Source organism: Puntigrus tetrazona, chromosome 15 (assembly GCF_018831695.1).
Source record: "Puntigrus tetrazona isolate hp1 chromosome 15, ASM1883169v1, whole genome shotgun sequence".
NCBI classification, from domain to species: Eukaryota; Metazoa; Chordata; class Actinopteri; order Cypriniformes; family Cyprinidae; genus Puntigrus; species Puntigrus tetrazona.
The window spans coordinates 16,003,320-16,029,222 of NC_056713.1; the positions used below are offsets into that span (position 1 = coordinate 16,003,320).

General features: G+C 36.1%; 1 protein-coding gene across 4 annotated transcripts in view; it reads left to right on the plus strand.

The window, feature by feature from the left end:
* The first annotated feature begins 1,549 nt into the window (after nt 1-1,549).
* gdpd5b (glycerophosphodiester phosphodiesterase domain containing 5b) overlaps nt 1,550-25,903 on the plus strand; it is a 38,397-nt gene continuing 14,043 nt past the window's right edge. For 3 of the 4 annotated variants that reach the window (XR_006252631.1, XR_006252632.1, XM_043258436.1), the window contains exons 1-3: nt 1,551-1,861; nt 14,131-14,305; nt 23,736-23,839. Coding sequence is in view for 2 of the 4 variants with exons in the window: in XM_043258436.1 (XP_043114371.1) it covers nt 14,189-14,305; nt 23,736-23,839 (221 nt within the window). In the remaining 2 variants the exon portion in view is untranslated. Of the gene's footprint in view, nt 1,862-14,130; nt 14,306-23,735; nt 23,840-25,903 lie in introns of all 4 variants that reach the window. The other variant, XM_043258435.1, reaches the window with a different exon arrangement.

Sequence of the window (25,903 nt, forward strand, 5' to 3'; positions counted from 1 at the left end):
CTGATGTAACTCAGTGCAGCGTTGCATGTGTCTTTGATTCCTTACAGAAGTAGTGAGGAAAAGAGAATTTAATAAGAAAAACAAATTTTCCTGGTTTAGTTGGTTTTATAAAAGGATTATGTGCAAAACAATTTCATTTATTTATACATAAATCATAAATCACTAATGCAACTGTGTTGTTTTATCACTTTGGCAATCCGAAGTTACATCATGTGCGGCTGGTCTGATGTGCAACCTCTAGATGTTTTTATTTTTATTTTTTCAAAGGCACAAGTCCTTTTTTTTTGTTTTTTGCGAGACAAAATGATCATCTTTTAGGGTGATTTGAGTAATTAGAGAAGATTTTTAATAGCACCGTAAGATGCATGTCATAAATATAGCAAAGTATAGGCAAATCTCCCTAACAAGTTTGACAGTTAATTTGCACATTAAGTCAGAAATATTAAGCACGATTTTGGCTCTGTCATGACTAGAGGGAAAACAATCTTTGTTCTGGCTGATGAGGAGCAATGCCCTTCAGCATATCAGGGCCTATGTGTGTTGCATAGCTCTTAGTCATTGTGGATAAGGAGTAATTGACTGTGACCTTAGTCACTTTTACTAATTGAAAGCAGGACGATTAGTTCTTAAGGATTTAATCCCCAAATTTGACTTGGTATGTTTAAGGTTTTGAGCTAATTATTCAGATAACCTTTCTCATGAATTAAGAACAAAAAGTTGCTCTACTAACTTTTCAGCCTGCACCACATCGACCACTAGATGGCGATGAGAGAAAGCATTTGTATCACACAAGCGAAGGCTTTTCTAAATTCAGGGGTAGTCCATTCCTTTTCTTTTGTCTCATTAAATAAAATGCAGTTTGGGGTCTGGTATTTAAATTTTTTGTTTACCAAAACAGCACCTTTCTGACGAGTTATCATGTAGGCATGCAAGTATAACGGAAAAATATAACTTTCAAATGCTTTCCAAGGCTTCACAATATTTTATTTCTCAAAACTTAGAAAATAACCCACAAACAATGCTATTCTTTTCAACTGTTGCAGTTTTTAGTCTTATGGCTCTTTGTTGCCACTATTTAATGCGACATATCTTACTGTTCATTTGAAAGCACAACTTAATTTAACATTGTCAATTTTCAATGTTAATTTCATTTTCGTATTTATTTATTTATTTTCACAAGTAGAAGGAAGGTTTAAGAAACAAGAAAAAATATGTTTGATATTGTGGTATACAAAAACCATACATATTGTCATATTAGTAGTATTATAGTATTATATTAAAAGTCTTGATTTTAGTAAAATTGCAGGGATAAGGATATGTCTTAAAAATTCACCAATGCATTAAATTATATTTTAAACAAATTGTGGGTTAATCTTTGACAGGTAATGTGATGTACAAGGAAATGCTAAAAACAACAATCAATCTCAGCATTGGAAAATAACTTGTCTCCATCCTTTACATATTGGTCAGTAGGGAGCACAATAAGACAGAGCAGCGTTTAGCCCCGCCCGTATCGCATCAGCCCCGCCCATAAGCAATCGGCAGCGCTAGTGCTGTCTCACTCCCATAAGCACAGGCGCAGGTACGGCACTCGTTTGACAACACAAAGAACGCCTGGAGCCGAGCAAACAAACAGCTTGCTCTTTTAGTTCAGGCACTTTTTATTGCTTCTAAACACGCTTGTCGTGTCTGTCAGTGAGAGTGCCTTTTAATGTGGTCTTAATATCCGTTGGGTGAGTTGCTGTGTCAGTTGTTAGCTACCTGTCCCGTTAGGTGTGGAAGGAAGGAAGGAACGCACACAGGAAACGTTCCTCTGAAGTTCACTTACTGAACAGCTGCAGGGCAAACGCGTCTAGATAAGGTAGGTAAACTTGTCGCGTCTTTCTTCCTTTCTTTAATGTTGTCTTCTGCTCATTTTGCGAATGATTTGTTTAATGACCGCTATAAGGTGAATAAACTGTTTAAATGTTAACGTATGGTGTTACGTTATTATAAGGATATGTTTAATGTAATTCTTTATGTAACATTCAAAGGCAGTCCGTTTATTTCAAGGACGCAAATGGCTATAACGTGGACGGGGTGCGGTAGGGGTCTTAAAATTCCCAGCAGTGGAGGTCAAACAAAAGTTTGAGGGGTTTTCGTGCTTTTATAAATTTCAGTCCCTGATTACAAGTTCAGGTAAACGCTCTTTAATAACAGAAATCGCCTTGTAACCATAGCAACAGTGTGGCGTTTCGCACTTTTCTTTTGGATTATCATCAGATATACATGACAACAACAAACTGGAGTGAGTTTTTTTTTTTTTATGATCTATTTTTTTTTTTTACCACGGTTTTTACATTTAGCTAACTGTGCAACGAACGCCAAAAGACATGTTGCGCAACTCAAACATCAACAGATATTTCTCTACATTATAAGATACACGTAATCTTCATATTCCCAATAAATTAGGCAGTTAGCATCTCCTAAAATTTGAGCTAAAGGTTTCAAGAAACCAGAATATTTGGTTACTCTGGTTTTGGCGATCAGGTTCATTATTTTACATGACGCTTGGTCATATTCTGACTAACACTGAGAAAGTCACTATTAATAGAAATGCTGTTGCAGGTCCAATTTAGGATTTTGATCCCGGAAAATGGTTTAATTGGGTAAAAATCAGTTTAAGCACTTGATTATATAATAAATGCAATCATAACCTGCATCACTGGTTGTTGGGCCAGGTAATCTTGCTTCATTTAATCTTGTAATCTGTTTGACTTGTTTGACATCAATGTCGCTTTAGCAGAGATTTCAACCGAAAATTATTTTGTCAACATTTGTTCCAAATCCATAAATGTTTCTTCTATTGAACAGAAGAAAGTATTTTAATGATTGTCATACTATCGAAACTATCGATTGCCATAGAATGGAAATAACACAATGGAAGTCAATGGCTAATGCCAACTGTTTGGTTACCAACTTTTTTTTCCAAAAATCTTTTTTGTTGAACAGAAGATTAAAAAACGTACAATTCTGCTACAACTTGAGAGTGAGTAAAAGATGTCAGAATTTTCAGTAAACTTTCTCTTTAAGTCATACTCTGTTTTATATATATATATATATATATATATATATATATATATATATATATATATATATATATATATATATATATATATATATATACATACATACACATACACACAAATATTTTTCCACTTGTTTGAAACATCTAAAATGCACTTGCATGTTGTGAAACACTCATACCGGCTTTTTATATAAGCTTTCATCTGCACTAAAGAAGAAAGATCTGTTAGCTGACTAACAGGAATCACCGTTGCCCATCTCTAAGGAAACAGTCTTCATTTATCTAGCATGGCGGGTGTAACATTGAATTATCCCTCCTTATCGTAAGTGAGCCGGGTGATGCTGTGAGATGACCTATTATTATTGTCAGTCCTGTGGGAGCTGAGCATGTGCTGTCTTTGATTAGTTCACACCCCCCTCCCACATGTCAAGGAATAATGGACGAGACTTGGAGACTCAAAGCACAGCGTTGCATCATTAGTGGACCGAATGACGTCTACCCTCTTAAGAAGCCCGCATCTGAGGTCTGCTTTAATACTTGGGTATCTTTAATCTTCATTGCGTGTGACATTGGGTGATTTTTAACTTCGTACTTACAGCAGAAATCTGTGATTATTTGATCAGTAAGGATTACTTCAATTAATTGTGAGTACTGATTAATGATGGACTCTATATACAGCAAGTGAATGCAGCAAGAATATGAACCCAACGCATTAAATTAAATGTTAAACATTTTCCCTCTTAGAAATAAACTGCATGATGCGATTTAGCTTGTTGGATTCATTATAGAATGCAACAGTCGGGTTTTAGATGGGATGTTGACTTTTAACATTAACTTCTAAACCTTTAGAGACAGACATGCTGGTTTTAAAAAAAGCATGTGTAAGAGTAAAACTCAAGGTGAAAAAGTACATTATCCATGATGCTGTGAAGAAAATCTGAAAGCTCGGCAGGGAACACTGCTCCCACGATGAAGCACTTTTTTAATGCTGTGATTTAACTGGCTGGTTTGGTTCATGGCTTATAATGCTTTACCAAATCCCTAAAAGGTCAAATTAATTGGAAAAAATAGTAAACATTTTTAGTGGATCAGAATTGTCCTAAAATGAAAACAACACCCATTCTTGTCTTGGAACAACTTTGAGGACATTTCTTGATCCACTTCAAATGTTGACTACTGTATATAAGTTTGACCTTACTAGTTATTTCTATATTTTGTTGTGGCGTCATTAGGGAATATCAGTTTTCATTTCCAAATATCATTTTGCCATTGATCGTAATAATCCAGCTCTGGTGAAAATTATTTTACTATGTTTTGATATGTCACTACTGTTTTTTTGTGATTAAAATACTGCAGCGGGTGCTGTAAATGGATCAGAAGTGCCCAAATCTTGCAGTTTGATCACATATTGTTGTTCTTCAGTTATACAAATCATCGGGCCTGTGTGGTAATTCAGTTGCTGCTTTGCTCTCAAGGTCTCTGTGACCGAAACTATGAACCGATCCTGTATTGTTTTGATCCTTCAAACAGATGGCACCTGTGCTTACTGCCTCTGAGATTGTAGGGGGCAAAGAAAGGGTTAAGGTGTTGATGGCCTTCGTTTCGGCCGGAACAATGTTCCCTCTGTGTCTGCATGCCTCGAATGCCTTTGTCAGGTGCTGGTTTTCCAGGGAAATGTTTCAGCGCCTACTATATGATTAAAGTTTGATCCAGAATTTCTTTCTTACCAGTCCACTGGACTTAATCACCAGGGGTTGTTGCAAACTACTCCATTAGGCCTTTCTTGTGCTTTCGGCATTAACATTCAGGAGGGCAGCGGGTTCAGCTGGATGGAGAACGTGCCAAGCTCAGCATCCCTCTGTTTGGAGTGAGTGGAGCCATCTGAGCACAGTATGTTTATCCTGGTTTGTTGTTCGTTTTGCTCTGTCCCTCGTGTGTAGGAGGTGTTAAGTTCTTCACTTTGTCTCACTTGTTTAAGATCCTTTTATTTCCCCAAAATATGTTTTTTATTTTTTATTTTTGTTTACATAAGGTTGTCTGCTGAGTTTGTATTTAATGAATTTGGATTTTAATTTCTTTAGAAATAATGCAGTGCATAACCTGTTTGAGTTCTAACATTACGGCTTTGCTCATATTGCAACTCATTTTGTTTGTTTCGTAAAACTAATTCATTCTGAACATATTGGAACCCATTTTCAATTATCTGGATTTTTGGATTGGATTGATTTTTTTGGATGGACTGTCGTGCCAAAAAAAAAAAAAAACCATGCCAGATTCTTCCTGCCTGTCTGAACAAGCCTTAAAAGGATTTCAAAACACGACTGGAAATGCTTGGCGTAGAAGTAAATTCTAACCAAAGATGGTCGATTGCAAGCAGTCAATTAGATGGCTAAGGAGGAATGATTACTTAAAGAACACCACTGAGCGGTGTTATGTCTTTAGCTCCATTACTCTCCTGAATAAATGATGGGGCATTAAATTAACCACATTTGATCTTTCAAAAATGGCGCTGTTCCACATTAGCACAATGATGTGTGGGGTGAGGTTGGGTGCCCTGTCATCTTTGATCTTCCTGCTTGTAATTAAAAACTATTGTTAGATAAGCTTGTATAGAAGATAGATACTATCTATCTATCTATCTATCTATCTATCTATCTATCTATCTATCTATCTATCTATCTATCTATCTATCTATCTATCTATCTATCTATCTATCTATCTATCTATCTATCTATCTATCTATTTAATTAGTATTACAAAATGCTAGCATAACATTTGCAATTGATTTTATGTTGGGGTTGCTGACGAGGTCCCATGACTAGGATGGCATCAGCTGTCTATGTAGGCAGTATGCATCGAGGCAGCTCACTAGGTTTTGTAACACAGTAATCCAAATCTGCTTCAAAATATTTGAGCAAATTTCTTTTTGCTTATCATTGCTTGGACATATGTTGTAAAGCAAAATTTGTTGCGTGTTGCAGGTCAGTCAGGATTTTGGCTTTTGTTCTGTCTCACTTTTTTTTCCCCAAATGGCACCACCTGCTGCTTTTAATTAGTGCCAGAGAGTAACTAAAATATCCACAGTCCACAGAAGCAGCCCAGCTCTCATCTGTGGCATTTTAAATCATAGACTGTCTCCAGTCAGGGAGGAAGGAGGCGTCTGTAACACTATATTACTAGCCTTATAATTACACCGATGGGCATTTAGCATTGTAAAACGAAGGTAGTTCTGAGAAAAGTGCTTTGTGACATTTGTCACAACTGCTAAATAATGCCTACTTTTAATTGGTTACAGTTTTATGGTGCTGAGTTTTGCTTTCTGAAACGAGCTGTCTGATAAATGTCTGATCCACAATTAGCAACTAATAGCTCAATGATTATTATTCTATTTTTTATTATTATGACATTTTAATTAGAGCCATTGTATAATTTCCATTGGGTTTTAAAAAATAAAAATCGCATTGTTCTGACAGTGAGTGTTTATTCTAAAAAGAGATCAAATGGAAAAATAACAGCACTTAACAACTATTTGCAAGGCTACAGTAGCTTGTATAATAGAGGAAAGGAGCTATATTTAACTCAAATCTATTACAGTGATCATCGATCAATCAGAACAAGGTCTTTCTTTTAGATGCTCGTGGCTCAGCATTCTGCTGATTGGGTTTTCCAGTGAAGATGTCCTCTCCTTGGCCCGCAAAAACATGTTTGCGTGATTTCTCACCCAAGAGAACAGAGCCCTCAGTGATTGAAAAATGAATAAGGAAACTTATCAGACATTTGACCCAGTTCGTACCCTCAACGATCTCGAGCGATTTATCATGATAGCTGTCATGATATGAAAGTCCATTAGTCATTTAGTAGTAGGAAATGAAGGACTTGCTTATTTGCTTTTGATTGCCATGTATCCTAAACCAGCCTTTTAATTAATTTACAAGACAGAGAGTGATTAAAAATCATTGCCAATGAAATTAGCCTTTTTTCCACTTTGAAAGTCCTGTTTATGCTGTTGTATAAGAAACAAGCGAGAATGGCATGTGATTTTACACTTTATAATAAGTTATTTTAAACTTACTTTAGCTTCATTACAACAAGCCCATAGCTTAGCAACTAAAAAAAACAAGAACAAGAAATGATAGACTGATATGCAAAAGTAGCATGGGTAAGTTGTCAAGTGATAATAGTGCAGTTTAGTACATTTTAACAGTAATGATAAATAACATTTGATGCTCTGTGCTGAGATTAACAAGTTGGAATTAAGTATTCACAGGACCTGTGTGTGTGTGTGTGTGTATATAATTTTTTTTTTGTTCAATAATAATTCAGTTAATTTTTACCTACTTAATAAATTAGAATGTGACAATTAAAGAATGTGAATCGAAAAGTGCCGTAGTTAAATTCATTCTGCTATTTAACGAAAATAGTTATGAATAGAAATAATGTTGGACCTGACTTACGGAAAGAGAGGTCCAATGTTTTTTTTTGACAGTTTGAAGAATTGTGCCTCTCCTCTCTGTCCATACAATTCGATTGCGGTGACATCTTTGCTCTGCGCCAGTGTAGATTACAATCCCCATCCATTCTCTTCAGGCTCATTTCATATCTTGAGGTAATGACTTACATAATATACAAATAAACAACTTGGGCATTTATGCCATTTGTGTCACTTAATGGCCCAGAGCTTCACAAGCAACATATTTTGCTGTCACATAAACATTTTCCATTGCAATGTTTGTGCCATGACCTACCTTATAAAGGCTACAAAACACTGCATAAATACAGTCATAATATTGCTATGTCTGCATTTTGGATCCTCTAAAATAATGGATTTCCACATCAGCATTTTGTCATACTCATTAGTATTCTGAGCAGGCTGGGATCTGTGAAGTTGACGCATATTTTTCATTCTAGAATCCTTGGACGAAATGGATCAATCTCTGAAATTAATCAAACACGGAGCTTTTGTCAATATTCTGTCACCGAGAGTAAACCTGAATGCACTTGAGCAGTTTTTCCATAAATAATATAGCATCCAAGCATATTTAAATAAAAAGCTCTTGTAGTCAGTGGACATAACGTTGTCAGGTTTACTTTTGACAGTAAGTGCTTCTCAGTGTTTTAAATACTCGTCAGCAATGCATATTTTTAATGTCTGATAGCAATACAGACATATAGAATGTAGAGTAAAAATGGAAATGTAAAGTCAGTATATCCTGGTCAAAATATCTTTCTGTATTTCAATAATTGTGATATATTTTCCTTATGTTGGGCATCAGGTATGCTGGTTGTTTTATTGTTCAAAATGGTTTAACTGGTTACACAGGTTAAATAAACTGCAAATGATTTATCTCTGTGTGTCTTTTTTGATTGCAAAATTCTTTGTCTTATTCACGGCTATGAGGTCAACAAGCTCCAGACCTTGAATTTTTTCATATTCAAGATTACAGTTTGTTCTCTCTCTGACTTATTTGTTCTTTAAAACTCCTTTTGTGATTGTCTGCATGTATAATTCTGTTTGCAATAATGTTTAGCATTCATAGATGGTATGAAAATAACCCCTTGTATATGTATATGATGCTGGAAGAGTGAGGCTTGAGAGTTTCGCATCCAGATCCACCTTTTATACGTTTCTGTGGGCTTGTCATTTGCATGTGATTTGAAACTTTGGAAAATTAATATAGTGGGAAGTTGTTGTTTTAGGGTTAGCGATATCTTTATCTTGTCTTATTTACAAAAGATTGAAACTAATTTCAGCTTATTTATTGGGGTTATTACAACACAATTCCTAACACTACCCAAGACCTTATTACATTTTGAACTCTGGTAACAGCCATGGTTTTAGTGCATGTTTGGTGGCTATACTATACTTGGAAAAACTTCCCTTGGAATGTATGGACTATTCATTGAGAAGTAGCATTTTTATAAAATGTGACATAGAATAAAACTTTTAAAACGTAAAAGTAGCAAGCGTTGCAGAACCACAGAAGTTTTTCATTGTGCAAAAAGAGCCAATGCATCCTTTTCGGTTTGCTTAATAGGCAAAAAGTTTCTTCAACAATATTCTAAGAAACACCCTAAATATTATTTCGCCACCAGCCGCAGCAGCTCCGCCGCTCCTCCGCCACTTACACTCTGTCTGTGTTTATTTAGGTGTGCTGTGGAAGAGGTCAAGTCCGAACTGTTTGTGGTCTTAGTAAATTCCAGCCTGAAGTGTTTTAAAAAGTGTCTGTCTAATCTGTGAGGTCACATTCACTCCCTCGTTGTAAGGGAGTATATTTCGCTCAGGACTTGTGCAAGGTATTTGGCAGTTTTGCACAAACAGATGGTCACTGGAATATCTTTTAGTAGTTATGGAGAGAGTGAGTAGAGGGGGGCCGCTGACACAGCATTGGAACGCTTCCATTTAGGAGGGAGTCAGACATAAACAAGCTGTTAATATGAATCAGGTCATGGCAGGGCCTGCTAATCTTCATCATCACATTCACCACCCCTCTATGTAGTACATTGTCCATGGTGCAACGTCTAGTCACTGTGCTTCAGTATTAAAATAAAAACAACGTGATTTAGACTAAATTAGTCTAGGTAAATGCCAGCTTGGCTGTAAAATTGTTTTTGTTATTGTCTTCATGCTGAATCCTCATGCTAATAAATATTATTTTCTCTGGTAATTAACAGTACAAATGGTGTTTTGGATATTATACTAAATATTTAATTGATATTATACAAAATATTCTTTATGGAGCAATTTGTTCCAGTTCAGATGGGTGGAATAACAGATGCTTAAAGGGGGCATAACACACGGTTTCACTCAAACGCATGTTAAGACTAAGCATGTTAAGTACTTATAGAATAGTATTGCATCCTTGATATCTCCTTGAGTTTTTAGTTTGATCATATTTATATAAGAAAGATACAGCTTTACGATTCCCTCCGGAAAAAGCCAATCTCCTGGAAGCATGCTCTGTGGGCGGAGCTAAATATTGACAAAAGTTGTGCCTTTTCATTTACCGTGTTTTACCAGTGGTCTTTTATAGCTGGGACCGCTCCATTTTTCAGTATCAAACGCGATGTTTGGAAACATTGGCCTTGTTTCCGTGTCAAGAGCAGTGCAGCCGAATGAAGCGTGATCTCCCTGTCTCTGGTCCATGCCTGCGTGTGCACGTGCTTCTGGGAGAAATACCCATATAAGGAGTTCCACTGTCATCTATGCCATGAAGACCAACGATCAGAACAGGGCACAAAGTGCGCTATGATGACATGGAGAGACACAGAAGAAACCAGTTGTCGAATAAAGTCATTATTTTCATTTTCTTTGCATGCAAAAAGTATTCTCATCGCTTTATAAAATTCAGATCGAACCACTAACGGCAGATGGTCTTTCATACTTCTCTGGGCCTCGACAGTGTTTAATCTTTCGCAGTCAATGGGTCAGTCACCAGCCTCCGATTTTCTTTCAAAATATCTTTGGAACAACAAGGATTGGAGTAACATTGGGGTTAATGACAAAATGTACATTTTTGGGGTGGAGTAAAGGAACACTTTAAAAAAGCAATTTGTCTGTGTTGAAAAATGCAATGCCTTTAAATCAGTCAGCTTTGACATCTTAACTGAATAAAAACAAAATGTCTGTAAAGTAAGACAAAGAGGCAAATTTTATAATTTTTTTTATAAGGTCTCCCTACTTGTCAAGGGTCGATGTCGGTCATTTTTAGCGCATCATTTAGAGTAGCCCTTGATTGCATGAGGTTACATTGAATGTCCCATAGTTCAATGACATCTTAAATGCCTCGGGGGCTTGTTTAGTTTGTCACCAGGTTGCTGTAACGGTCTTTTGCTCAATGTGACCGGTAGTTTAACCTTAGTATGTAGTAAACATGTTTAGTTAATATGCTAATAGTAGACTGACTCACCAAGTCCTTTTCTGCTGATTCAGTGCGGCCAATTTTGACATTATTCAACTAAATCCAGTTAAAGTCCCAAATAATCCACCTAAATGTGAATTTCACATAAGGGTGAAGAATCCCAAGCAGATTTCACAACCAGTTCAAGTTGGTCAAACAGATTTGCCACACTGACCAACAAAAAACAGCTTGGTTTGAAAATAACTTCTATATGAGGATCATGCATACGCGCTATTAACAATCCACTTTTTTTTTTTGCCCACAGAATTTTGTTTGGATTTTACTGTGATAACACCTCGAAACTGTCAATGATACTGAGGTTTTTTTTTTGTTTTGCTATAGGAGGTTCCTTTTTAACCCAACTTTTCCCTTCTACACTAATCTAAGATGCAAACTGCTGAACCGTTTCCCTTAATGGAGGCTGTTTGTCACCGTTTCGAGGCAATAGGAAATGAAGCAGCAGAAAAAGAGAATATTGTTCCTAGACTCTCACCCATCCCAGAGCTCCAAAAATATGGTACAAGAGTCAGCTAGATGTGAATCTCTCCCTGTGTTTGAAAGAGTTTCACGTCGATTTGACAGAAACTGACTTTGAACCTTTATGCAAGTGTGTGACTCATTTTCTGAGGGTATATTAGCACAGTTCCACTGAAAGTGCTTAACCGTGTTTACTTTTCCCCGACAACTGATAATTAAATAAACTGGTGACCCAGCAAAAAGTGGTTATATTTAAAGGGACTGTAGAGTTTTGTCTTGTGTAATAACATGTTTTCCTTTTCTGAGAGTTCTGTTGAACCAAGGAACAGCCGACGGCTACATTTCATCACTAGTTCATAACAACAATGACTAATCCTAATTATTTTAACCTCCTGCTTGTGTTTATTTGCTGTGACACCTTAATGTCTGGATATCACTTAATAAATATATATTGATTTATTCTTTTTACGTGGATGTTCTTGGCATGCAAACATTAAAAATGTAAAAAGTTTAAGAAGTCTGGCATGACCAGATCAAATTAACACATAATTAAGCCACCTGGTCTATAGATTACGTGCCTTTAGATCTGCCGCACGCACAGCAGTAAATACAGAAGATGCTTAATTATTAAGCAGTTCTTCAAAATGGATTCTTTTCTCTTCATGGAAGTGTAAGAACAATTGCTTCCTTTGCAATTAGCGAACACTGACAGCTAATTTAAAGAAACACAAGCTCATTGAATCTCATTTTAGTTATGTAAGAAGTCATTTATGTCTTATAACACGCCCCTTGAAAAGCATATTTAGTCTAGCTTGTAAAAGCTGAGCCAAACAAGTTTTTCACATATAAGTCCAACAGCAATTTTTTTTCTGTATCCGATTAGTGGATGCTAACATTGCAGTCTTTGCAAGTTCATCATTGTTGAAATTAGACGATGTGACCTGTGATGTTGCCTGTTATGTTCAGCTTATAGAGACTGTCCTAATGTTTTTCATGAGCCTTTTTGGTTATTTTTGAAGTGGGCATTCATATGAGACCTTGGTGACGTAAACTAACTCCCATTGCTCTGTTGGGTCCTCTAAACGCCTCCCACCAGCGTAGTGCACATGAAAGGCTGCTGCTGGTGGTTTCTCTTCTGTCCCTGATTACTGTTTGGGTGTACTCTGCAATGATTCATTTAGCAGATAAGCAAAGGAGGTATTCAGAGATATGATGTACCATGCTTATAAGTGCAGGGGTCCTCATGAGAGGCAGCCTGGAGATTAATTTGGATAATTTTCTTGTGTGTTTTCTCAACACAGCTTGTTTTCTTGAACTTTATTTTAATCTAGATCATCCCTTTGCAAGTTTTCAATCTTTCTGAAAGTGTACCACTCCAATGATTTGGGTCGTATTTAGTTATTGTGTAGCTATAATGTAATGTATTATTGCACAATTACTGTTTTGTATTTTAGTACATTTTGAAATGTAACTTATTCCTGTAATACAAAGTTACATTTTCTGCTATTACTCCAGTTTTCAGTATCACACGATCTTTCAGAGATCATTAAAATATACTTAAAAAGACAGGTCAGTTTAACTCCTCCTTGCTGAATAAAAGCAATGATTTGATTCTTTAAAAATAAATACCTACTAATCACAAACTTTTTAAACACTTAATAACTATAACCATAATTTCTTAAACATAAAAAATGTAAAAAGCAGATTTGTAGCAGAAATCCAACAATGGACAACATTGAAAGCACTTCTCTGTCAGCTTTTTTTTTTTTCACAGTGCTTGGATTTGTGCAAATGAAAAGCTGTCTCATTAGATGACCGTGTTTTGGCTGATGCCAGGGCCGCCCTGGCTTCCCTGATAAGGGTTCCAGAAGCTTAGTCCCTCGCTCACAGAAACTGATAAGCAGGGGAAAATCTCTCATCTGAGGCTGCAAGAAGGTGAATTTATTCTCTTGGGCAATTCAGCAATGATTACTACAGGCATAGTGCCGATCTGTGACTGGCACACATGAACGCAAGAACAGTTGAGGGTCTTCTGCTGTGACGCTAGCAGTTTTCAGGTGTTGATGGGATCCATGGATAGAAAAAAGCCTCTTATGCCAAACCCAGTCCGCATTTTTATATTTAAAATGGAGTAAGAACCATTAATGTTGAAATGATAATAATTTCAAATACTGCTTTCTATTTGATTGTTTTTAAAATGTAATATTCCTTTGATGGAAAAGCTACATTTTCAGCCATTATTCTGGTTTTCAGTATCACATGATCATTCAGTATGACAAATCATTATAATATTTACTCCTCAAGAAAAACTGATTATTATTATCAGTGTTGTTTATTATTAACAGTTATACTGCTTACTCCGATTGTGGAAACCATGTTTTTTTTTCAGTATTATTTGATTTAAAACGTTAAAATCACATTATCTATTTGGAATAGAAATCTTTTGTAACAATATAAACATCTTTCGATCATTTTAATTCATTTGTTTGTTTTTGGAAATTATGAATCCGTTATATTGAGAGGATCCGGAATGGCATTGGGCAATGACAATGTTGGAAATTGACTCTTGTTTCTCCACTGCTCCACTCATAAGATTTATGGACGTGTCAGCTGTCTGAAGTGTCACATGGTGCTAATGCTAATCTGCTGTTTGTTTTATGCAGTGCTCTGTTTTGTGTCTTTCTACAGGGTCTTTGGCGATCAGTGGGATGATAGTGAAGCGGGTTGGAGTCTGGATTGAAGGAGCATGGTGAAGCACCAACCGTTACAGGTCTATGAGAGACAGCTGTGTTTGTCATGTCTAACCGGGATCTACGGATGCCGCTGGAAACGCTACCAGCGGTCACATGATGACACCACCAAGGTGAGTTATCCCGTCGCCAAACCATCTGGCTGTGATGTGAAGACTTTATTACAGCTCAGATCCCACAGCTAATGTTTTAGATGTCACATTTTAGTTTGTAACGGGTATGTTATTTGACCTGACTGTTTAGGCGAACAGTTTTGATGTGGCGAAACCTTTTGGGACAGATTTCCATGAACAGTATTAAGGGAAGGTTCATGCTGCCTTCCCAAAAATGCTGTGTTTCAAACGTGCAAACGTTGGCTGTTTTTGGTTCTGATTCGGAGTCATTTCATACTTGATCCGATTGATTCAAAACCATTAGAGCCATTTAAGGGAAATGACTCAAGAGTCTAAATCACTGATTCTTTTGTGAATCAGACTAAAGTGATCCATCATGTTTATTGTTGTGTACAAAACCATTTAGGTCCTTAATGTTTAAGTATGCAGATTGCTTTCAAAGCATAATACACTCATAAACATAAAGGTTCTTTATTGGTATTCCATTCCTTTACCGTTTGTGGACCATTTCCATTGTACAAAAGGTTCCTTTTATGGAATTATTGTAAATGATTAAAAAGTTATTCACATTTAAAAAGGTTTTTTGAGAAAACCAGAATGTTTTTTCTGCTGCATTGCTGCTAAAAACAATTTTTGGAACCTTAATTTTTAAAAACAGTAAGTTAACTATGATTGGTATTTAATCAGGTCACATGTTGAGTCATAGTTTCCAAGAAACTTTTCTGAGAGGATTCTGTCTCGATTAGTCAAGGGTCATGGTCCAGTATGGGGTCAGGAATTCAAAAGTTAATCGCAAACTCTTTCCTTGTGTTCTTTATTTGTCACTCAGGTCAATGTAACATGTCTATCATTGTCTACATAGATAATGTAGTGTCAATATGAGAACACAGGCTTATTAAGAAACTTCAGGTCATTAAAAGGTCGGCTAAAGATCTGCTCATATGTCCAGCCATTTTAAAAGTGTATTTTGAATCAGCATTTGCTCTGTTCACAACATATCAGATTACCAGACCTTATTCAGTAATAAAAAATAAAAGTAAGATGGAAACGTTATATTACCGATTTTACTATTTAACGATGTTCTTGAAATTGAGTCCTTTTGTTTAAGGGTCTTTTGATTGGGGTTTGCTCACATTTGCTTCAATAGAATCAAGTATAAGTAAGTAACGATCAGCCTTTTAAGCAAAAAAGTACTATATATTTGTCTGGGATACTGCTTCCCTGCATTTAATTAAAGGACATGCGCTCAGCATCAGGGGAATTGTGACGTTATTTATGTTGAAAGAGCTGTCTCCAGACTGCCAACAAATGGTATTATCCTCATTGCCTAATGCAGTGAGTGAGGCCAAGACTCCATGAGGATGCTCTGCTTTAGAAAATGACTTTAATCAAAGCATTGCAGGTCTGTGTAACTTTTTATGTTAGTGGAATATGTAGCAAGAACAGCAGCTGTGGATCTGTGTGTGTCATGGGAATGTGTGATCTTTCATGTTGTACTTACCGTTTCATTTGCCACTGTGAGTGAAATGCTAATGAACATCCTCTAGTTTTTTTTTTGTTTTCTCTCCAAATAGTTTCAGTGGCTCATAAACATGGAAAACGTTAATGGAAAACATAGAGGTCTGTCTTTTAAATCAGTGGGGTTTTTTTCTTTAATTATACTAATCCAATACCCCTGAAGAAGCATTTATTAATGTTTGCTTTCCTTCAGAGGAAGTTTTGCCTTTGAGCATTACTGTTTTCAGATGTGTACTCTGTAAAGGTCCCTGTGGGAGAAAAGGGTTGAGACACAATTGCTCGACAGAGAATCAAGCTGTAAGATGAGATGCAAACGAAAGGAGAAGACTTTGTGTTTAAAATCAGTGACACAGATTTTGACCGTGTTCATGTTGCTGAAAGAGCAGGAGAGATGGTTGTCAGAGAAACCAAGATAAAGTTAGAGGCTTATCAGTACAGATGCATGTCGATAATGAAAGGAGGAGCGTCACACAGCACTAGGGAAACAGGGCATCAGTTTGTAAGGAATCTGTATGGAAGTAAGTTTGGTAGTCATTTGTGAAAACTTTATTTTAAAGTGTATATATATATATATATATATATATATATATATATATATATATATATATATATATATATATATATATATATATATATATATATATATATATATATATATATACACTTTAAAATAAAGTTTTCACAAATGACTACCAAATATATATATGGTATGCTATGGTATTCATGTGCCTTGCAATCATCATGTTGATAATTGCATGTGATAATCATCCCTATCTGTTTAAAATCTAACCAATTAACATTCCATGGTACTGTGCTCAGGATAGGTGTATAACCTTGTTTTTAAACTTTTTTTAGGATGCACAGCTTAGTGTGAGTCAAGCAGATGGAGAGATACATGCCATGTGCAATCAGAGTGCAGTTGGAACAATGCCTACTATCATATGTGCCATAAGAGAGAAGAGATGTTTATTTCCATTTAATTCCACAAAAGAAGACTAAGCTATTGCGCTGTTTTCCTGTTGTTCTCTGGCTCTCAGCTGCTTGTACTGTGCTGTCAGCGATTTCGGCTCAGTCTTGACTGTCCGCAGCGGGAGGCCTGACCCTGTCCACAGAAACAGCCAGTTCAGCTGTCTGAGAGAGAGAGAGAGAGAGAGAGAGAGAGATACCCGGACTAGAATGCACTATGGTGTCGATTCTCAATGAATACAGCTAATGTAGTTTCCTGTCACTTTTAAATGAAACAGGATATGCTATCTTTACTCCTACATAAAAATTTGACCTTTGTCCCACCCTGCCACAGTTGATAGTTTCATTGTCCAGGTCTCGCCCTCGTATGACACTATAAACTCTAAGCTAAGAGACAAGGGATGATGCAAAGCACATCCATATTTCATGATTCCAGACTCAATCTGTGGAATCATTGGAGCGAAGAGATTCTGTCTGTCATTTCAAACTCAATACAAAGCTTTTAACCCCAGTAGAGCATGGTGTGCAATGGTCTAATATGACTAGTTTTAGTTAGAATTACTCTATATGAAGCCTGTCTTGGTGTCTTGTAACAGTGTGTATGTCTGCGAGAGAAATGTGTGTTCGTCTCCTGTTTAAGCTGTAAGTTGTGCTCCACTGAAAAGAGATCCCTCCTCAGTAATAATTGAGAGTTTTTCCATTTACGTATCCCAACACAAAGGGCACGTGTCAGGAGTGTCATTTTCTCCCACAAGCCCCTGTGTGGTCTGTGCAAGCCAATATAGCTCACAAAGCACTATACCAGCAGCAACCGGCATGTAGTGAAAAAACTGTGATCCATTATATACAGTGCTGTCCAAAAGTTTGGGGTCAGTAAGATAAAAAAAAAAAATGTTTTTGAAAGAAGTGTCTGCTTATCAAAGCTGCATTTATTTGAAACCAACATACAGTAAAAACAAAAAAATAGTATCATTTGAAATAAGAAAATTATATTTTTAGCATACTTTAGTATACTATACGTTAGTATATTTTTCTCTTCACTCTTGCTGAATAAAAAATATTAATTTCTTGTAAAAGATGCTGCTGAATACTCTCAGGACCTCCCCCTTTTTTCCAGTTTTTCATGTGAGAGAGGCTGACAGCTCTAACGCTAGTGATTGGCAGTAGGGAGTAAATCACAAAGTGTGGTATATATGCGTCAATGACAGAGCGTACAGCTAGTTGTTGACTTTGCTTCCATTCATACAGCGCACATCAACTGAAATCACTCTTAAAATTCGGTTGTGAGTCACTGTTTATATAATGTGGCTGTCAGTCTCTTTCATAACAAAGTTGTCTATAAACATAACCACAGTAAGCCTCCAAACAGGACTGTTAGTCATATCGTGCTGCAGTGTTTGAGTGTTCACAAAGTCCTTTATGTGAACAAAGGCAAGTTATGTCGCTCAGTGGCCATCTCTGCAGTGCCTCTTATGATTACATTTCATATTTAAAGTCACCAATGAAATCTAACAACTGTATCATAAATGTTTATTTTGCACAAATAATGTTAAAAAAAGCTTCTTACATATTAGACATTGACTTTTTCATTCAGAAGGCAGCCATATTGAGCATTGCATTTTCCCCCATTCAATAACTATAGTTGCACATCTTGAGTATTCTATCCACCTTTTTCTTCAACGTGGAAGTAAAATAAATAACATAACATAAATTAACATGAGACACACCAGTTTTCTATATCAAGCAGCAAAGCAAACTGTTTTGTACAGCTAGATAAATAGCTGGATTGGATGAGAAGCTATAGACTATAATATACAAATGGCTGCGCCTATTTGTACGTCAGGAAAAAGGTGGATAATCTTTGTCTTCAGTTTGCTGAACACCAAATTATTACAAACTACCTTGATGATGACCTGAAATGTTTTGTAGTATAAATAGTTTTCACAAAAAAATAAAAATGATGGATGATGGGTTCCGGATAATGCACTTAAATAACCGAAAGAATGAAGTATGGAACACTTCATGCACTCATCTGTCACAGCTTTAATATTTGTCACCGAAATGCTTGATTATGAACATTCCTCAAAAATATCTTCTTTTGTGCTCCATAGATGTAAGAATGTCAAGCAGATTCAGATTCAAACAGAATTATGCAAGTAAATAGTGACAGGTTTTTCATTTTTAGATGAAATATCTCTTAACACCTCGCTGGTAAACAAAGTTCAAATACCTTGTGGTCTTGTAAAAACACTGTATGTTAAAACATTCTCCTTTTTTCCAGTCGGTGCCATCACAGACATAATGCACAATGACAGACAGTGACTCTATGTGTGTACCCGCTTAGAGCATGTACAAAACCCCCACAGACTCAGCCAGAGGCCACCCAACCAATCAGTGTTTTCCCTCTGGCAGAAGACGGTCATTTCCAGTCGATTGAAAGAAACAGACATGTACATGCATTTTTAGATGGCATCAGCAACAGATCAGGGCTCTTAAACACTTGCCATCCCTCAGGAATACAGATTATGTCTGTGATTACATTCTGTTCTCTGGACGCTGTGTGGCACATAGTAATCTGTTCACTGCAATGTTCTTCATTTACTTGGATTCACATTAAGAGGACTTTGCTTTCTCCACTCCAGTGCTGTTGCAGTCATTTAGGGCTCATGTTTACAGCATTCTTAAATTGCTTTGATGAACTTATCTATGGGTACGCTATTTAGTGCCAGCATTTCCTACAAGGTGACCTACAATGCATGCTCTTGTCAGATTTAATCTTTCCCTGTCTGCAGTTTATTAGGTTATACTTCCATTGGTGAAAAACGTAGAACAATGTTAAAAGTATAATTCATTTAAAACAATAAATTCTATTGTTTTAGACCTCATTGACTTTTTCATTCATTTTTATGTTTGTCGGAAGAAAAAGATTGAAATGAATAAAGAATACAGGTTTGTAATGACGTGAATGTAGGTAAATGATGACTGAATTTTCATTTTCAGGTCTTGGTTATTCAGTGTTTTTTGAATAGAGATTTATATGCATCTGACATTTTAGCTCTTTGTCATCCATGCTTAAAATAAATATTCAATTTTGTGAATTTTGTATATATGCAAATGCTGTATTCTTTGTGGAGGCCAACACATTATTGACCCACAATGATTTTTACATTACAGTTAACATCAATGGAACTTTTTGAGTAGAAATAAACATTTTATTTAAAGTGGAAATTAGTCAGGATGGCAGTGTTTTCTTTTAGACTTCCGGCATATCTGGCTGTAACCCTCAGGCAGCTACTTTGAGGGCTAAAAATACCTTTTATGTAAATACCAACACTGTAGTGAGAATACTGTACATCACACCCCTTCCACTATACAGCTGGTCTATTCAGTAGAAATGATCTAACAAACCCATAAAGCTCTAAGCACTAGTAGTAATGTGTTACATTGAATCCACATGAGTTAGTAAAGGTCATTTTTGCATAGTCCTTGTTATACAGCCACATTTTTACTTCCAGATGACCTGAATTTTACCTCTAGTGACATTTTATTTTCAGATGTGTAGTCACATATCGAAAGGTGCTACCAATCACTCTATGAATAAAACATCTTTTCTTTGAAGAGTTCTGTTAATGGATTACATGACATCTGTTCCAGTCCAGGTCAGACCACTTTGTATGTGATTTGGCACCTTGCTTACGAATGGGATTTACCCTGGAGGGACTGTTATGAAAAGACGTTGTTCAGCTACTCCCTACCTCTTCCGCTTCCATTTTTCAATCCGCTCACTTCCACCCACTGCCTTTCCTTCACTCTCTCACATCGGGAAGCCGGCCTCCCCGTGTTCTTTGCCCTTTGCCTCTGTGGAATAGATATTTAGCAGTCAGTGGGATTTTGAACTACAGTTGGTGCCTTAAGGGAGCAGATGTTTGCAGCAAATACTTACAGTATGAATAAATTATATGATTCCGGAGCACCAAAGTCAAGGCACTCCAAGGAATAGCTGTTTTTTGCCGTCTATCTGTCTTGTTTTTGGGCAGTGGTTCAGCTTGGCTTGGCTCAGGAAATGCTAAAAAAAGCTGTTGGCTAATTTTCGTAATTGCAGCCATTGCATGGCAGATCTTAGCCTGAGATATTGTTATCATGGCCATATTTCAGCATCGGATAAGCCCGTTTAACCTGATGAAGATCATTAAAGGCAGCCACTGTAACTATGCCATTTTACCCCACTTTAACCAATTAGCGAGAGTCTTTACAGCATTAAAATAAATGTGGCGTGCAAGGCTTTGCCTGGATCATTTTAAAGGGAATTGTTACTTTGATTTTCTTCATAAAAATGTTTCCGTGCCTGACATAACTCTGTGATTTTTACAGCGAGACGTTCAAGGTTCAGACAGTTGAAACGCTGTGAGAAATGCACAATACAAATTCAACTCTCCCTTCAAGAAAAAGTGATTTACTTTGGTACTAAGTGGTGGAGTCGTGCTGTCATCTCAGATCAGCGGGAGGGGATAAAACAAGGCTTTTGAAAATGAGCTTAATGATGAGATAATTTTAACGCTTTTCACAATTTGCCTCCCTAACGCTGCTCTGAATCCCTCCTGTTAAGATGTATGCTACCAGTTGCTTATTGGCCCTGATGATGTCATGGCAATCTGTTCAACTGCTACAACCACATGAATGCCAAAAACACAGCCGTGTTTATATGGATAAGGATAAGTCATGCCATGAACAATTGAAATACTGGACATCCCTGAAAAAAAATAATAAACTGTCTTAAATTGAACAAGAGTCATATCATAACTTGGGGCTCTTTTGTTAGCATCTACCTAGCAAGTGCTTAGCAACTTGGTAAAAGCCAATCAGAGTTACTTAGTAACGACATAGTAACGTCCTGCAACCACCAACACTCTACTGTTTTGGTAATGGCAGGTGATTTCAGTGCAACATTTCTGTTGTTTTCAGTCTGGTGCCATTTTTAAAGTCTTTGGAAAAATCATTTGGAAAAAGAATACTGCATTTGACATTTGACCCATTTTATGGTGTGATATTGATTTGACGCATTCAGACGTGTCTGTGATGCTGGTGGGAGATGTCAGGTTTAGCAGCGTTTATTTGTGTGTATTATTTTTCTACTCGGAATTACCCATAATCCTCTTTATGCATCTATATTTAGGCGTTTTTGGATGATGGGGCTTAGGAATTAATACATGCTTTCTAACTGCTTTTTGTGAGCCAAGCGGATCATTCAGTTCAGAACAAAATTGTTTTTAGTGACCTGCTGTTTTCATTCTTTGAGGAAGAAGATTGCCAATGTGTCTTCACTGAATTGAATTGAATTATTATAATTATTATTATTATTAAATTTTAATTAAGTTTAATTTAATTGAGCTTAATTAAATTTAATAACATTTAGTTTTTAATTATATATTTATAATTTAATTATATATTTTTCTTTTTATCCATTGGCCTGCATGTTCTTTATTGTGCGGTAGGAACTGTGAATGTATGTAATTATGTATGCAACCAGGAATAATGTTTTTTTTTTTTAATAGAATTTTTTGTTTTTAACCATGGTCATGGTTTATTATTATGGGCGGTTTAAAATATTAATCTTTTAAGATTGCTTGTGCAAATCATGTGCACGAATTAAAGGAAGTTGTTGGCCATATACGGTACTGACACTAAATCCCTAGGATAGATTAAAGAGGAAAACTATTACGGAAATGAAGGTGATTTTTTTTTTTTTTTTTTTTTTTTTTTTTTTTTTTTTTTTTAGAAATGAATGTTTAATTTTTTTTCTTGGTTTGGAATTGCACACTAGCCGTTTTATTCATCCCATTTTCATTGTGTGCCATTTAAAATAAATAAATAAAAGTGGCCATCATTGAGCCAAATAAATGGTGGTATTTTAAGTGTGGCCGTTATTTATGGTACATTGGTTATTGTGTGTGTGTGTGTTTGTGTGTGTTTGTGTGTATACATATATGTGTGTGTGTGTGTGTGTGTGTGTGTGTGTGTATGTGCAAACAAAATGTGTGGGAAGTGCCAGTGAAATCAGAAATAGAAACTCTCAAAGAAAATGAAAACTTGACTGTCTGTGTGTGAGAAATGCTAATAGAGAGCCAGTTTTATTTACCGGAATATTTGATTATTTGATATTGATACTGGTATTGATATTGGAGAGCAAATAACATTGTGGCTGTATCTACTAGGGTTACATGATAGCCTACAAGATTATCTTTCCAAATTTGCTGAAAGTTTACTCACCCTCGTGCCATCTAAGAACAGATTAGGAGAAGGTTACATCACTTGCTCACCAATGGATCTTTTGCCGTCATAATGAGTCCAAACAGCTTATTTAAAAACATCACAATAATCCACACAGCTCCAGTCCATTAGTTAATGACTTGTGAATTACTTGTGGAAGTGATTTATTACTACATTTCTACATTTCTGATGAAGTAACATCTACGTCTTGGATTAGTAAATAATAGAACAATACCATTTTTGGGTAAACATTTCCTTTTAATTAAGATTTGAAATAAATTTAGTGTTCGAATTTTCTGTACATTTTGACGCTTCTCTTGAAAGTGAGAGCTGAATACAAGCAACGGAAAGGCCCTTTCATTTACCCTGCAGAGAGCAGAACTAATGTTTCTAATGAATCTGTGATGAAGGCAGATCTCACTATTGAAGCAGCTCTATTCAAATTAACTGAGTTTAATGCGAGTATGCAGTCATGACCTGAGGCTCTATGAAAACTCTTTATTAAATTGCACTCAGTTTTTAAACAGTATTTTGAAATATTTCTTCTTGAGATTATCTTTTGGCACAGTTTTTTACCATAACTGCATTAATTCATGCTGGCACCAACACATTTAATAACCGATGTTGATAGACACAAAGCAGATTTATCTCAACTCTTAACTATTTTTCTTTGTTCCAGTGGGAGTGTTTGTGGTCTTTCATTCTCTTCGGCACCTTCTCCTTGTTACTGGTATGGTTTTACTTCTGGTGGGAGGCCCACAATGACTACAGCGAGTTTAACTGGTGAGTAGGCCTTATCAAATCGCACACTTTCATCAATGATCCCGCAATCTCTGAGGAGACAAGAAACTCATGAGCTTTCCCAAAAACAAATTTGGCATAATCCTACGCTCAAAGTAATCCAGAGTTCATGGAAAGGTCTCAAATAGAACAGACTGCATGTAATTCTAACAGAAAGACGGGACTGTTTTTGGGTATTATTCAGAATGGAATAGCTTACTGTGTACTATGCAGTGTATACGGTGTACTATATACTAATTTTAGTATGTAAAACCGTATGCTATTAATTGAAAAGATGAGTGTATTGCCATCTTGCTATTTTGTATTCTGATTGTAAAAAGTTGTTAAATTCAGGCTCTAGTTAAACATTAAATGGAAGGTCACATTGATTAGACTGGATTATTTTCTTTTGTCTGCTCACTTTTGTGTACTAAATATAGTATGTGCCAAATAGTGAGCTAAAATATACTTTTATAATATATATTACTTCAGTATAATATTTAGTATTTATTCATATATATATATGATTTTAAACGTATATCTTTGTAATATTAAACTCACAAAACACTTCCATTTCCATTCAGTTATGGTTTAGCTATTAAATCACGCTCTGACATTTTTACAGTACCCTATATAACGTTGTATTTTCCAGGAGCCACATAGTCTGTAAAACGTGACAATGAAAGCCATTGTTTGCTTTGTCCTTCAAGGTCATTTTCTTTTGATCTTTATAATTCTTTCATCTCCTGTTTTCTCTTTCTTTTCAATGTCACTTCTCTCCTCCCTTCTGAGGCCTCCACCTCCCCCCACACAGTCTCAGGGGGAGGTACACGAGTCCTTGATGGTACTGTAGAGGACGATAGTTGATTCACAACGACCTCCAGTTATTGCCCTGAGGGACTGTGCATGTAGAATCTGTGATCAGACAGGGGATCTAGCAGGCAAACTCTTAATATGGCTCCACCCACCGAGCTGCTCTTAACCAGTCAATCCCGAAGGAGTGATTACGGGTGATCTGTAATCTGCCCGCCCCCATAAAATAAGTAAAGGTGTACTATGTACAGTACTATTCAAAAGTCAGCTGTCTTAAAAAAAAATGTTAATGTTTTTGAAAGTAGTCTCTTGTGCTCACCAAGGCTGCGTTTATTTGACTAAAAATATGCAGAAAAATAATAATACTGTGAAATGATTACGGTTTAAAATAACTGATCAGGATTCTTTGATTAATAGGAAATTTTGTATGTTTGAATGTTTTCGTAATACTGCCAATTTTTGTAAACTGAATGCACCTTTGCTGCATAAAATGGCCCAAAGAAGCATAAAAAAAAAAATTAAAACTCTCTTACTGACAGTTTTAACTTTTGCAAGGTAGTGTAAATACATACATTTTGATTTTCCTTATTATTTAGCCATTTCTATTTATCCAGTTGGAAACTAATTGCAAAAGGTTATTGTAACGTAACATTTGTAATTTTTTACATAATTGCGTTGAAAAGTTTTCTTTATTGCATACTTTGCAATTTTATTGCATACTATGCAGTTATGCTATATCTTTCCTTTCTGAATGAAACATGTATGTGAAGATGTCGTATGACAAACATACCTGGCATACTACAGTTTGAAGCATATTGAGGAATGCTATGCACTTTTGCACCGTTTTTATAAAACCGTAAAGAGACTTTCACTGCAAAATATTCAGGAAGACATAAGCCAGTGTTCAATTCAGATCACAGCCGCTGAGTTTAGATGTTGAAGAAAGCTAATACTGACCTTGATACCGTGCCCTGTGGTCTCATGTGTTTTATCTCCCTTTGTTTCAAAGATACACATTAGGCAGATGATGCTTTTTGCAAAACAGATGCCTCTGCCATCCACCTCTTTGGGAAAAGTATACTTATATAATCCTGAGCTCTCATAAGATCGAATAAGAGAAATGTGTAGCCAGTTAAAAGATTAATGGCTTCAGTTTGTTTTTCAGAGGCTTGTTTATTTGATTTGGCCTTGATGCAGTCTGACCATTATGGAGAACATAAGACAACCAGGAATTCTAATGCTAAATAATCAACT